Raw genomic sequence first — 15,044 nt, 5'->3', positions numbered from 1 at the left:
CACCCTTCCTAGGTTCACTTCTTTATGAGCTGGCTCAGCTGTGATGTCTTCAGTTACCCAGCCTTGTGCCCAGTTGTGCTGGGCCCTGGTGCCACGGCTGAGATTTGGACACGCTCCCAGTTCTGCAGTGGTTTTTCTGCTGTTGGCTGCTCCTGGTGCTGAGCCTCAGGATATAGCAGCACCCTGCTACTTGCCCTGCAGTTAGAACAAAAGTCATGTAGTATAAAGTAGCCCGTAGGACGGAGCTGTAAGGAGAAGCACAATATTCAATAATGCAGTTTAAATCTAAATTTGTTCCAAGTTGTCCTTGATAGTGAGTTCCTGTAGGGAAATGGAACCTTTCTGCTGTCCTCATGCAAAATCCAGACTTCATAAGCAATCTGCCACTCAGCTGCAGTTTTGTAGCCCTGTGAGGACAGTTAGGCCAGAAACAGCTCTGGCATGTCAGGATATAACAAGCTTCAGTGCTGTGACTCTCTCTGTTGAGAAACTGTGTCTCAGAAGGAAGCCTTAATCGATTTCAATTTCATTGAGATTGGAGGCTAAGTTAAGCAGAACCTGTAAATTGGGGAAAAGTGTTGGTGTTATCTGAGAGCAGCAGTGTTTTTAAGACCTAGATCTTGGCTCACCTGTCATTTCAAATACAATTTTGTTTTGTATCAGACAGCTGTGTGCTTTTTAAATGTGTGCTAATTTTCATTTATGCAGGGTCAGCGTGTTCATATCACTGCATGAGATTCAAAAATTCAGTTTCTACTTGTTTTTGATTTTTTTTTGCATTTCTTTGCTTTCATTATTAATTTAAAAGCAGAAGAACCTTAAAATATTTTCCCTGCCTTGCAGGTTCATCGTTTGGTGGTAGTGAATGAAGCAGATAGCATTGTGGGTATCATCTCCCTTTCTGACATTCTACAGGCTTTGGTACTCACGCCAGCAGGTACAGTACGGGTGTTGTAACGTTTGTCATCAATCGGTGGTGCACAGTTTGCAGCTCTTAACTGGTTTAATGACAATAACACATTTTGCTTTTAAAGTTTTGTAACTGTTTGGTCATAATTTTCAACACATTTCACTTCTCATGAGGGAAAAGCTGGCAAAACACTTAATTTTCAATCTTTTTTTTTTTTTCTTTTTTAGAAAAGAGGTCTTAGTTACTAACAGGAAAGGCAGGATGAACGTTGCATGTATAGAAATCTGCAGCAGGGCACCTTCCCCATCTCCCGGAATTTCTGTGCCCTGGCAGCTGTTCCTAGCGTGCTTTCCACGAGCTCTGCAAAACCACCCCCTCGGAGCACTGCAGCTGGTAGCTCTGCTGTGGGTTCTGTTGGCACAGATATCAGGGACATCGCCCCGGAGTACCGGAATTATTCCAGTAGAAATCCCTAGTGTGTTACTAACACGATCAGGTCCCTTTTAACAAGAGCATCCAGCAATAGATGTAATTAATTCTGTGACTTTATGCTGGCTGTTTTGGGTTTTATTTTTATTTGTTTAGTTTTGCCCGAGATCTGCTTTATGTTCTTAATTGTAACTTCACTTTGATCATGTAAATGAGATGGCTTCGGTGTCACAACAACTAAAGCTAAGCCCACTTTCAGCTTTGTGACAAAGACAGAAAAGGTTTTAAGGATTACAACTTTGCTTTCAAAAATACCAAGCTAAGCAGAAAGACCTGAATGTGTCCTTCAAAAAAAAAAAAAAAGAAATCTAAATGAGCTTAATGGGTGAAAGAGGCTCTCCTAGAAGGAGAGTGGAGAGGGAGAGGGAGAGGGGTAGCTGTCCCTCCTGGGGTAGACGTGTAGAGAAGGTTGGGGTGGAAGTGCCAGGTCATTTCCCTCGTGACTGGAGGGAAAGGTCACCTAATCTACAAAGATGGTCAAACTTTGTTCCTGTTAATGAAATAAACTTTAGACAGAGGAGATTTATCTGGATTTTGAGCAACCAAGAGCTTTTTGTATGGGAGTTGCACAGACACTGAAGATACAGTTCTGCAAGCTGATTTAATGGTGCTCTGTAATTAAAAGGGGGACTTCCCCCGCTCCCATACTCTGGGTCAGGTGCTTCTGTTGCTCAGCGTGTGACAGCACCCGCTCTCATCAGATGCCTCTGTGAGCTTCTTTAACTCAGTGATCTAACAGGAAACTGAGCCAGCAAAGGAGCCGTGGAGTTTTCTCACCCCAAGCCAGCACACAGAAGAGTTTCTACTGCTAGAGCAACAAAGGGCAGGATTGTGCTGCTGGAAGATATGGGGTGAAGAAAGGGATCTTTTTTAGGAGGCACTGGGGTTTCTCTGATGAAGTGAGGATGTCTGCAGCATATATCTAGTCTGTGGAATTCAGTGTGATTCAGCTCTTGAGGTGGATGTGTAAGAATGACCAGATAAATGACGCCCTAAACGTGTCCATTTCTCTTCCCTGACTGAAAGGAAAATATATCCTCAGGAATTAAGACCAGTGTACACCAGAGGGGAAAAAAATCAGCTGTGATGTGAAGACTGGATGTATTTAATGAATTTTTCAGTGTTGGTGATTATACATTACAAATAGGAACTCCAGGTTGCTGGCAAGAGATTCCTGCTCTCCAGAGCTGGATGCTGAAGCCAGCTGAACGCAGGGTTCAGCCACTGCCCAGCATGTGGCCAGTCTGAGAGCCTGGAGAAGAGGCAAGATGCTGCACGGTTCTGCTGAACAGCTCCTTTGGATCCATCCTGGCATCAAAACCTGCCCCTGAGCCAGGAAAAATCTGTCAACACAGCATAGTTAAACTGAATTCCGACAGGGTTTTTATTTCTCAAGTAGGACCTCACTTTTTCAGGCCATGTTGATGCTTAAGCTTGGCTTCTAACAGGTGGACAGGTTTGCGGTGTGACTTTTTGGTTGGGCTTCTTTTAAATAATGGGGGGGAGGGAAGGTAAAGATACTTGAAAGCAGTTTTAGTAACTTCCATCTTTGCAATGAAGCTAGAAGCAGCAGTGGGCTCAAGGCCTTCCTTGCTCTGATCACGTTGGCAGCCCAGAGGTGTGTTCTTCACAGATGGTGTCCAGCACGAGGATTCCGATAATGTGGTCAGACAAATTTTGCAGCATCCACAATGAGTCACACTGCTTTCCTCTTCTGTTAACAGGTGCCAAACAAAAGGAGAACGAAAGTGAATGACTGCTGTGAATGTACAAACGTTTGTAGGAGAACTTGAACAAAGTTTCTGGGTCAAGTTTGTCTCAAGAACAGTGACTGCAATAGAACAGAGCAGGATGGTTGCGGATGTGTATTGGGACTTAGTGATGGATGATGAGTCTCTTCCCCCCCAGTGATGTCGCAAAAAAACAAAGCAGCATGACAAAAGCTTATGTTAAAATGTAGGCTTGTATTTCAAAACGTCTTCAGAACATTTGCTGGAAGACTTCACATGATGTCCTTCATTAAAATGCACTGTATTCTGAAACTTTTTCATTTTGTATTTGACAGAAGTCACTGGTCAGCAATGGATATATGTGACATAAGGCAAGTGTATGGCATATTCATATCATAGTGCCTTATGTCAAAATACAGCAATATGTCATCACTGTTGCCCATCACTGTCAAAGGAAGTATTGTGCTAAACGAGACACTGTATTTGAATGTGAAAGTCTTTAAACCTAAACCAAATCAGTTTCAGTTCTCATTAGACTTGTCATAAAAGCTGTAATTTGAAGATCAGTAGACTTCTTTAAAACTTTAATGACAGTTTTGTGTTAAATGTTGCATTCTGAACCGAGATGTAAAACGAGACTGATTTTAAAAACAGCTTTATTTATTTTTACTTTCATGACAATTTTTTACACATCTTTGGTGGATAGCTAAAATTTCACCATATCCATTAATAAACTGTTGATTGTTATACAAACAAGTGGTAGATTTTCTCATTATTTAAAACCTTGGAGTGGCAGAAGCTGTGGCCTGTTGATCAGTCCGCGTTACTTGAGCTGAAGCTTCCAGAAGCACGGATCAGAAGCGCTCTGTCCTGTAACACACGGGCACTGTGGAGGAAACGAGGTGCCGGAGAACAATATTTTCCTCTGTAACAAAGTGTAAAATGATGGTTGTACAACTAAACCGAACCTTGTGACTGTATACGGCTTGTACAGAAGCTGAGGAGTGAGAAAGGCTGTGGGGTTTTGCTGATGTAAATGTACTGTAAAGTTTGAAGCTGAGATTTTTATAATTGTAGACGGAAGAAATTAAACCCTACAACATCAGTCTGGTTTTAGCAGTCTTTGCCACGTTTTTTCGCATGTATAAAGGTACGTGCATTTGGGTTAGTGTAAACTAGACGGGGGCATTCTCATCTTCCTGCAACCTGAAAGGCAGCTGTTGGTCGTGGCATCACGCAGGTAGTACTGCTCCTGAAAATACTGTGTGAGAACGGGGTCCTGGAGTAACGGCAGTGAATCGCTCTATTATTTTTCCATGTATAAACGTCGAGGTAAAGGGTTAACAGGTTTGTTTGTTCACAGAATGTGAGGTCTTTAATAGTAATGAAAAGCCCTTTCTTCAGAACTTCTCGCTTCCTACAAGAAATTAAATTTTGAAACTGGACGTGTGAAGATTTTTTTCCTACTGGCTTTTTTCACGTGTACAAAAATGTTCTTGTAGTACCCGATGGAAAACCATTCTTTTAAATTTTGTCTTCAGTGAGTCAGAAATGGAGAACATTGTCTTCCACATCACCTTTTCCAGCTGGGTAAATACCAGCTGTACTCCCCATGTTTGAGTTGAAATAACTCTTTTTGGCCTTTTGGGGTCTGGTGCTGGTTGCTGCCCCACAGACGGCCCCAGCCCAGCTCTGATTACCTGTGCTGGAGACACGGAGTGACGGGAGCCAGAAACAGCAGCTCCTGCTCTTTGTGGGGTATGTGTAGGGGAAAACTTGTGGTAGATTGGAACTTCAGGCTGAGGATACGTGGTCAGTACTACCTGCAAATGCCACCTGAGCTGCACAGATGCTGTTCCACTGCCTGAATTGCAAATTGCAGCCTTCTCTACAAGATGCTTGTAAGGGAGTTGCCCAAATGCATCACTCCATCTCGCTCCACCTAGTGCCAGGCTGTGAGCATTTTCTTCAGTCCCACATTTAAGATACTTTTAAAAATGCAGGGTTGAGCCACTGATAAATGCTTTTTTTTTTTTTTTTCGTGTACTTATTTTTTTAGCACAAAGTCTTTTGGCCCTGTTCCATCCAGACAGCTCCGGGCTCGTCTGCATAAATCAGCACGCAGGAAGCCAGAATGAATTTGCAGTTTTCAAACAGCCACGCACAGGCTCCTTATTTTAACGTTATGATAAGTGTTGTTCGCATGTTGTGGACACAGGGCTAGCAAAATCACAGAAAGCAGTCTCCTCGGTGATGCAGAACTGTATTTAGAGAATTTCCGCCCTCTCCTCAGTGATAAAAAAAACTGTACTTAGAGATTTTTTATTTTTCCTTTCTAAAATACAGTTCTGAATTATAATTTTTTAGTAGAATTGCAGTGTAACTGTAAGTATGAAAGAGCACCAGCAAAAAGGGACTTTACCATAGCTCTCCTTGTCCTGGCACAAGTACCTCTGCTGGTGCATAAACAAAAGCAAACCATGTCTTTTTAACACAGATCAGTTTACTACAGAGCTCAAAAAAAAAATGCTTGTGGCAGCTTCAGGAAGGGAAAGGAGTAAGTAACTGAGGGTAGAAAAGGGAGGGATGACTCAGCAGCATGCACCACGCTCAAATGACCGAGCAGCTAAAGCTTTGATGTCGGGCTCGTCCCTTTCACGTGGCTCACAAGAGCTCTCAGCCAGGGAAAAGAATGAATAATGTCACTAAGCGCAAGTTCTTGCAGAATTTTCATTTTCTGGGCAGACGCAGTCGGTGCTATAGAGCTGAGACGCCAGCAGTGATTCCTTCTGCTCCTATTCTTTACAAGGTGGTGATGCTGCAGACGGAGGTTGCAGTGAGTTTCTCCCACAGCTCTGCTGAAAGACTGTTAGGGAGCGTCGATTTTCAGTCCCGGGGATGTGAGGTGCTGCAGAAACGGATCCTGTTTTAGCCAACAGGATGGTAAAACACAGATGATTGATTTCTGTGCTTTCCTGTACATTTCCTTGCCAGCAAGAGATGTCTGCGAGAGATAATTATTCTCAAGTACTTCGCGGTCTTGGGAGGGAGCAAAGGGCAGACTGGTTTTGACCTATTCTGGATACATTTAGGTGTTAGAAATTGTCTTAGGAGAATGATTCAGTTGAGCGTGGGTAAGTTGGAGTCTCAGTTTTGGTCCAAGCAGAAGTGAAACCACACGTGCTTAATCCTCGCGTACAGCAGGCTGCTCGTACTGAGCTCTCCAGCCAGTGCGAGGAGTAGTTGGCTTGCTTCAGGAGTTTCTGTGAACTTTCACACCTTGTACTGCCACATTAAACATTTACCAGGGGTAATTTGCAGGGGAAAATGTCATTCTGGGTAATGTAATACTACCCTCGCATCCACATCACGTGCGTTACGCAAAAAGAGTGTTCTGCAGACACTGCGATCTGCTCCTAACTTCAGGTTTTAATTTCAGAGCAGCTTTGAAAGCCTCTTTCTTAGTCATAAATTGTTTTATGACAATTTTATTGATTCCCACTGAAGTGAACAGCACCAGGGGACGCGCTCGCACCTCGTGCTGATTTCTGGAGTGTGTCCCTGCTCCCTGGGGACCAAGAGCTGAGGGCAGGAGCCCGTGATGTCAGGAGCCCCAGTGGCTGGAGTTGCAGATATCACTTAATGGCGAATTAGTCCCTTAATTTATTTTTCTGCTATCATTTTGCCAGTTTCTAACTGAATAATGGAAAATGTGATCGCTGTCAAAATTCAGGAGGGAGCAGGAACAAGGGTAAGACTGAACTAGATGTACTTTCTAACCTCTGTGGGCAGTAAAGTGTGTGCTGTGCATGTGGAAGCCTGCCCAGTGCTAACACTGGGCGCACTTCAAAAATTCCTCAGGAAGGTCCTGATTTGCCAGAGGATTGAGCAGGTAATTAAACTGGTAATTGCTGCTATAGGAACTGAATGTACAAGTCAGAGCTGTTCTGCGTTTGGAATATGAGCAGCACCGTGTTCGTGGGCTTGGATGCTCTGTATTGTCAGAACCCAGCAGCTCAGTATTTTTCTGTTTCCTAAATGAAATTCATCACAGTTTTTCCTCCATCGCAGCAAAGCAGACACAGGCAACAAGAGACAGACGTTCCCTTTTCTCAGCCACATCTGGTCCTGATCTCACCACATATACATGTTCTACTTGTGCCTGCACTTCTCCCTTTTGATATACGCATTTTTAAAACACAAACCATACCTGGTGTGTTGTGTTCACTGAGCACGCCTGTTGATGACTCATTTACAATAAAATTAATGCAACCTGTCAACTAAACCAGTGCCGAGAGTACGTTTGATTTGGAGGAGTATCTGGCGAAGTGAGCTACTAAACTAGCTCAGAATACACCCAGAGCATGAGCGCGTGGCATACCTGGCACATCACAGTGCTCTCTGAACTCCTTTGCCGTTTGCAGGACAACTGGCACGTGCTCTAGGAATGACGGAGCTGGAACGGTGTGAGGGAGGGCACAGGGAAAGCCCTGCTGCTGCTGCTGCTTCAGCACGTTGCGGCGATTGCACCTGGAGTTGTTCAGGGAAGAGAATTTCAGGGCAGGGCTGTTTAGTGAGCAAGTGAAGCTGCTCAGCCCAAAATGTACAAGCAGTACCAGCCCAAATACAGCACAGTGCTCTAATCAGACGTGGTGACATATGCTTCACAGCTAAAGCTGTGCTCTCCCGCTGCAACAGAGCATTCCAGGAAGTGTTTCCGTTTATCCCAACTAGAAATACAACAACAGCCGTCTCACAGAGCAGAGCAGCTCCTTTCTGCTTGTGTGGCACCATCCCAGAGCACTCTCAAAGGCCACGCAGTGACAGCACCAAGTCCTCGCATATGGGGAAAGAACAGAGCTGGTCTCAGAGTTCCTCGTTTGCCTGTTTCAAGTGCCCCTGTCAAGACAAAATGAAACGCTTGAGATCCTCATGGCATGAGGATTAGTCACTTCCTGCCAAAGAACCAGTGGATGCTGGAGGTTTTTCCCAAATTTAAAAGATGCCACAAAGGGTGAGTTCTGGGTTCCTGCCCCACCTCAGCCTGAGCAAGCATGGGTGCTCTCCTAAGGTGGAACAACTGCATTGCAGCTAGATGCAGTAAAGGGGAAGGTGGAGGGGGAACCTGTGGTAGTCGGTTCTTCTAAATAAAAACCAGAGCGAACAAGTGAAAGTTAACAGAATCAAGACAAAAAGACAACAGCCCAAAGGTGAGGGAGATAAGAAAAAAAAGAATAAGGGAAAAGATCTAATCAACAAAAGAGAGGTGTCAAGAAGCAAGCTAAAAACCCTGAGAAATGAAAAAAAAAAAAAAAAACTGGTGTTTACCACTCCTTGCTTTGGGCATGTGGAAGGATCTGGATATCGTGTCTGAAAATGCAGATGAGGTTCAAGCAGAGTGATAAGCACAGTGCCTACATCCTACAGGCGAATCATATGAAGTGTAAGGGTAGGGAGGTTGAAAGCACAACTCCCACAGACTTCACACGTTTCCAAATCCATTAATATTGTTGCAAGGTAACTCCTCCCTCAGTTCTTCCAGTCCTTGGCTTGGGAAATGGCCCAAACTTTGGACAATGTCATGATTTTGGAAGGAAGAGGTGCAAAGACGACAGCACAGCGGCAGAGAGATTCAATGGCAGCGAGTATCAGTGGTGCCCCTCCTTTCTACAACATGACTGCTCACAGAGATGGAGTTTCTTTCTACATTTTACTCATCTTCCCCAGCCTGACCAAACCCATCTGTGTGACAGGATCGCACCAATCCTTACGGTGTAGTGCTCCAGAGACATGAAATGGGGGGGATCTGTGCTGTTATATCTGGCAAGGAGAGAGGTTGTACATGGAGGAGCTCACACAACATCCAGCACAGCTGTCAGCATCACCACCAAGAACACACACAAGCCCCTCTTTTTTTTTTTTTTTTTTTTCACGAAATAAGTCTTTTCACCATGCACCCACTGACTGAAGGCCACGCTATCTGGTGATTCACAGGTTACCAGGACTTAGCCCTGAAGATCCTATAATCCAGAGGATGAGGGCTATAATCAGGCTGCCCTCCACAGTGCAGATACCTCCTTAAAGCTCATTTCAGCTTCAGGAGCAAATCGCTTTTGTGTACAAGTAGTTTTTTTGTTTTGTTTTGTTTTTTGTTTGTTTGTTTGTTTTTTGCTGTAGTTCCCTGCCCTCTTACCAGGTCAGAGGAACGCCAGCACATGAGAACGAGTGGCTGAGATCAGGGACAAGACCATTTTCCCCTAATATCATCTGACCGTTAGGTTAGTTTAGTACATAATGCATAATGTAGTATAATAATAATAGAGCAATAATTTAGTGCAGTTGTACATAGTGTGTGGAATTGCACAGCAGATATATGGATGCACCTCCCCAAAAGAAAATATGCACGTGGAAAACCAGTTTTTTTACTCAAGTGTTTATTTTTCAAGAAAATGTGAAATGTGTGTAAAAAAAAGTAACAGCAGAGGGGCAAAGCTGCTTCACGAAACCCTTCTTTAGCTCTGTATTCAGTGAGCGCTGGACCTGCTCTCTGAGGTACGAAACTTGCTGCTGCTTGGAGTTTCACCTGATTAAAAGGTTAATAAACGAAAAAAGGGGCATGCTTCTCCTCGCTGTGGAGTCACTGTGTGTGGGGGTGTTCAAGGAGAGGCTGGACGTGGTGCTTGGGGACATAGTTTAGTGGTGACATTGGTGGTAGGGGGATGGTTGGACCAGATGACGACCTCGGAGCGCTTTTCCATCCTTAATTACTGTATGACAAGCAGCAAAGAGCTATTGGAATAAAAGGAAGATGCCTTTAAACACTTTAAAAGGCGGCGGCGGGGGGGGGCTCCTGAAGCCACCTCCCCTCAGGCAGCCGCCCAACGCCTCAGCGACCGTTGCGCGCCGCCGGCCGTTCCCGCCCAGCGCACGCGCGCACGCGCGCACGCGCACACGCGCTCCCCCCTCCCCTCCCCTCCCCTCCCCACACGAGGGGGGCGTGGCCTGGCGGCACGATGACGCAGCAACCTTCCCCCCCCCCTCCCCTCCCTATTCCCCTTTACGGGGCGGCGGGGCCGTGACGCGCGGTCACGTGGTGCGGCTGCCGCCGTTGCCGCCGTTGCCGGTGCCGTGCGCGCGCTCGCCTCACCCCCCCCTCACCCCCCCCCTCCTCCCGCGCCCGTTGCGTTCTCCCCCTCCCCTCAGCGCCCCCCCCCCCATCCCCTCACAGCCTCCCCTTCGCAGCCTCCCGCTTCTTCTTCTTCTTCCTCCCTCCTCCTCCTCCTCCTCCTCCTCCTCCTCCGCCGCAGCCGCCGCCCTTGATGTGGTGCGGGGCCGGCCGGGGGACAAGATGCCGCCGTCCAAGTCCCGCAAGATCGCGATCCTGGGCTACCGGAGCGTGGGTGAGAGCCGGGAGCCGCTGTGAGGGGACACGGGGATGGGGGGGGGGGCACAACGGAGGCCGTGTGGGGATTTGTTGGGGGCCACGCCGCCCCCAAGCCCTCTGCGGTGGTGGGGCCGCCCTATAACGGCTCTACCGGCCCGGGGGGGGGGGCTGCAGGCCCTGAGGAGGCCCCACGGAGGGAGGCCGGGGGCTGCTGAGGCCCCGCGGAGGGAGGCCGGAGGCCGGCAGGGCGCCATGGCGGCGCCGCAGAGCGCTGCGGGCCCCCGGGGCCGGCGGAGGAAGCCTGGCGCTGCCTGGCGGAGGATGGCTCTCGGGGTGGGTTTTGAGGTGATTTTGGGGTGGTTTAGGGATAAGGAGCGCTCTGGAGGGGTGGGAGGCTGCAGGGAGAGGGGTGGCCGTGGTCCTGCAGGCTGCCAGCACTGCTCCTCCAGGACCCCAGCCTCCTGCGCTCCCATCTCCTCCCCACAAGTCGCCTTCCCTTCGCTATATTTCACTCCAATCCCTGTGTTTGTTTTTATTTTTTCTTTTTTTTTTTATCATTATTTCCTCCCTCCGTAGAGACGCATCGCACCGGTGGAGACGGTGCCGCCGGTTGTGCTCGTACAGCCCCGTGGTGCCATGGCCCTGCTGAGCCCCTGGCTCCGAGGGGAAGAGCTGCCTGGAAGCGTCCAGCACGAGGCCGCAGCAGCCCAGAGCTTCTCTGGGGCTGCCCGCACCTGTAACGCCCTCTCCTGCGCTCGTGGGCTGCGATGGAAAGCAGGCGTTTTGGCATTTGGGTCCTTTTTCCTCATCGATCAGACCTAAAAGCTCAGATCGATGGCGAGGATAATGCGTGTCTGGAAAATACAAAGATCCTGTAGAGAGATACTTTCCTGTAGAAACCCTCTTATGGTAGCAGCTGAATTAGTGTGATTTCTGTGGTCGTGCACAGCAGAAAGAAGCTGGAAAACAGAGCTTTTTTTCCAGATGAAAAAAAGCTTTGTAAGCAGGGGAGTTTTAGGTGTTCTGTGCGTAACTGCAGCCTGCCCTCGAGATGGGGTGAGGGCAAAAAGAGGCTGATTTTGTATCATCCTTGCAAGGACCAGCTAGCAGTAGGTTGATTGTTTTGCGTAGCGTATTTGACATGAGTTACACAGTCAGTTTTGTTGTCCTCTTTTTTTTTTTTCTTGGATAAAAACAAGCAATGGGCAGTGTAAGTGGGAAGGAAAAATTCTTGAAATTCTGTTCTTTAGAAGCGTGTGTAGGGGCCTGGGTGCACTGCTGAGCGTTGGTCCGTCGTCTGTTGATGGTGAAAAGCAGCAGTCAAAAAAAAAAAATCACGATTATGATAATCAGTTGAGGAAAAGATGGCACAAATAGTATGGGATTGTTAATCCAGCGCTGTGGCCTAGAACACTTTGAGCAGTAGTGCTTATATGGAAGAAAGCATTTTCGAAATGTACGGGCAGAAAGTTACCTAATGCCCATAAAGACCTACTGCTGAACTCCTTCAGCTCCAGTTTTCTGAGACTAGGGCATTTTTAGGCTTTGTGGGACACGGTGAGTTTTATTAGGACAGCTACGAGTCATAAGAACACAGGATAAAAAGGAAAAAAGTAGTTTTCCTCTCATTACCCTTGACAGCTCTCTGTTGCCTCGTTGCTCCTAGGTAGAAATCTTGCCTGTTAAAACCACAGAGCTGCTCCTCTTAAATACGGGAGCATCGCGTTTCTAGGAAAATGCTTATGTAACAGCTCAGGCAGCTGAAACAGGTCATTGGGGTCTTGCTTCCATCTTGCAGGGCTGTTAGAAAAAAATGGGACTTAAACCGCGAGATTTGGGTTGGATCCTTTTGTTTACCCAAAAAAGTTTTAAAGTCTAGGAGAATAAGCACGTAGTTTGGCTTCAGAGAAGCTTTAAAGTAAGTCTTGCTTTGTGTCACAATGGCGGGAATACTGATCCAGTTCTAGGAAAAGGATCTAAGCTCTTCCTAGGATGAGATTTTGGGCAATAATTCCTTGGGAGAATGAAGAATGTTACTTCTGGGGAAAATGCAGCATTTGAACAGAGCTAATTTTCATTAGGATGGGGAATAATTCCAGCATCCAAAGGACAGCTGAAGGTTTGCAGGTTTCCTTTATAAACAGGGAGCTGTCCTTACCCTGAATTCTGACCCTGGAGTGAGGGAGGCCATCTCCAACAAGGTGTTCCAGTTGTATACAACAAGATGCTTCCAGTTGTATAGGTTTGGGTAAATGCTTGGGTTGTGTGAGCTTTTGGCGTTCACATATGCAACGTGGTGCTTGAGATGAGCCTAATCAGCAAATAGCGACCTTTTTTCCCATCTCTCTCTCAGCTCTGACCCCAAATAGCCAGGTTTTGGTGACACACATCAAGCAGCGAGCTGTTCCTGCAATTGATGACTGCAGCTCTCTCAGGCTGCGAGCGTGCAGGGTGATGGACAGGCACGGCCTCCAAAGGGTTTGTGAAACGGGAGTCTCAATCCCTCACTGGCTTCATGCTGCGCCCTTGTTTTTACTTGTACTGCATTTTACCCTTTTCCCGGTGTTGTCAAATGCAGCTGGGCTTGGGAGTGGTGTTTTGATGGAGTAGCTGTTGGTATAGAAAGTTCAGGAGCCTGCTCGTTTGAATCCACTCCCTCCGTCTTTCAACACCGCCAGCAACCCTTCGTAGGTGAAACTACCGCGCTTCGCTGATGGGAGAGATCAGCGGCAGCCTCGCCAATTCCTGTGCAGCCCTGCTGCTTGGGGAGGGAGATGCGGGCAGGGAATGTGCCAGGAACTTCAGGACTTGTTTTTTGGTGGAGAAGGCCAATTACACGTGGGTATAGCCTGCAGGTTGTGGCATGACGCTAAACAGAAAGCTCACAAGAACGTCGTCTTTGGGTTTTGCTTGGGCTGAAAGTGGTCTAAAAAGAAAGTTTAGTTCCATTACGTAAATGTGGTTGTCTCGGTGAGGTTCTGATGATAGAAGTCAGGTGCATTTCATCCTAAAATCTGATCGTTTTGCAATGGGAGGAACTTCTCTTTGGCTTCTGATGTCAGTTAAATGACCAGAGCAGAGCAGCTACTTGAGGTTTGATTCCAGAGCAAATCTGTCTGACATGTGAGGAAGCGTGAGATTTCATGAAGTTACAAGGCCTCTGCTGAAAAGACTCATCCTACATTGCCCTTCTTGTGTTTTTGCCATAATTCATTATTTCCAGTTACAGTTGGGCTATATTAGATATGCATGGAAGTAATTCAACCAAGACAAAGGTTTTGGTGTCTGGATCAACTTTGTGAATTTCTTCAGAGTAACATTTACTCTGAAAAGCAGCGTGGAGTTGTCCAAAATGCATTCTGTTTGGTTATTTTTTGTCTGTACGAGAAAAATGTGAATTCAGACTGTGAATCTGCTATCAGTGAGGTTTCTTAGATCGTTTTGTAAAAACAGTTTATTGCTGGGATTCTCTGAACTGATGGATCTGAGATAAGCAGGAAGGAGCTGCTTGGAGCAGATGCTTCAGTGGTAGGTTGCTATCTCAGCCTCATCTGTCAGCTTTTTTTTGTTTCGCTGATGATTTTGCTGCTGGCATACTGGAAATAATTCCTGACTTTACACATTTGGACTGGTGATCTGAGAACATTCTCTCCTGGTCGGTAGCTCTGAGAGGGGTCAGTCGAGTTGCTGGTGACTCACCTACTTACCTTTTTTTTTTTTCCTCCAGATAAGTAGCGCTCGGTGACTTTCAGGTTTATACATAACAAACTTTGGTGTGGGTGGAAAGCAGTTTTCAGACAGAAATAGCTGTGATCTGTGAATGTGCCATGCAGACACATAGTGAAAGAACTAGAGTTGAACAAAACTATCGGCCGAGTTCAAATTCATACAGAAGGGCTTCCAGGTGGTTGTGATGAGATAAAAAATGCTTCTTTGCCCTGCCTGAAAGGCAGAAAAAGCGGTGATAGAGACCTGTAAATAGTAAGGATAATTGTTTGGGTGAAACGATTCCTGGTTGTGAGAACACGAGTCACTGGAGCATCAGGAGGCTGGCATCGTAAAATGGAGCTGGAGCTCTGCTTCTCCCTTCTGAAAGATGGCATCTGTTAACGTCTGCAGCCCTTCGGGGCTGGACAGGGGGAAGAGGTGATGGCAGGAGGCAATAAATTACCCGTGTGACTGTCGGGAGAGAAGGAGTGAAGAAATGAGTGCTGGTGCATGATGCAGCCTGATTTCCAGATCCGGTCGCCGCTGCGGCGTTGGGAAGAGACCGAGCAGGAAAATGGAGTTCCCTGGCTGCTGGGGAAGGTGAATGTTTTGCCGAGCCCCGCACAGCACCGGGATGAGCCCCGATGGCAGCTGCCAGGAGGCTGCGAGCGCCAGCTTCGGGTGCGTTTCAGCTGGGCCGCCGGCACGGCGTGGTGCGGGCTGCTGCAGTGCATCTGCTGGCAGGAGCTGGGAGCAGCGCAGGGGAGGCAGCGTGCTCAGCTGTAATATCAAGCCTGCGGGGTTATGTGAGGACAGGACGAGG

The 15,044-nt window shown here is 47.1% G+C and overlaps 2 protein-coding genes across 11 annotated transcripts in view; both read left to right on the top strand.

The window, feature by feature from the left end:
- PRKAG2 (protein kinase AMP-activated non-catalytic subunit gamma 2) overlaps positions 1-4,234 on the top strand; it is a 209,431-nt gene extending 205,197 nt beyond the window's left edge. For 6 of the 9 annotated variants that reach the window (XR_014688892.1, XM_084507349.1, XM_084507350.1 and 3 more), the window contains 2 exons: positions 844-937; positions 3,124-4,234. Coding sequence is in view for 8 of the 9 variants with exons in the window: in XM_084507349.1 (XP_084363475.1) it covers positions 844-937; positions 3,124-3,155 (126 nt within the window). In the remaining variant the exon portion in view is untranslated. The remainder of the gene's footprint in view (positions 1-843; positions 938-3,123) is intronic. The other 3 variants (XM_084507356.1, XM_084507355.1, XM_084507354.1) reach the window with 1 other exon arrangement.
- A 6,090-nt stretch (positions 4,235-10,324) lies between these two features.
- RHEB (Ras homolog, mTORC1 binding) overlaps positions 10,325-15,044 on the top strand; it is a 39,491-nt gene continuing 34,771 nt past the window's right edge. Inside the window, exon 1 of one of the 2 annotated variants that reach the window (XM_084507359.1) lies at positions 10,325-10,529. In XM_084507359.1, the coding sequence (XP_084363485.1) occupies positions 10,478-10,529 (52 nt within the window). In that variant the 5' untranslated portion in view covers positions 10,325-10,477. The remainder of the gene's footprint in view (positions 10,530-15,044) is intronic. The other variant, XM_084507357.1, reaches the window with a different exon arrangement.

The sequence above is a fragment of the Aythya ferina genome (assembly GCF_964211825.1).
Source record: "Aythya ferina genome assembly, chromosome: 2".
Lineage (NCBI taxonomy): Eukaryota > Metazoa > Chordata > Aves > Anseriformes > Anatidae > Aythya > Aythya ferina.
This window is presented reverse-complemented; position numbering and strand designations above follow the sequence as displayed.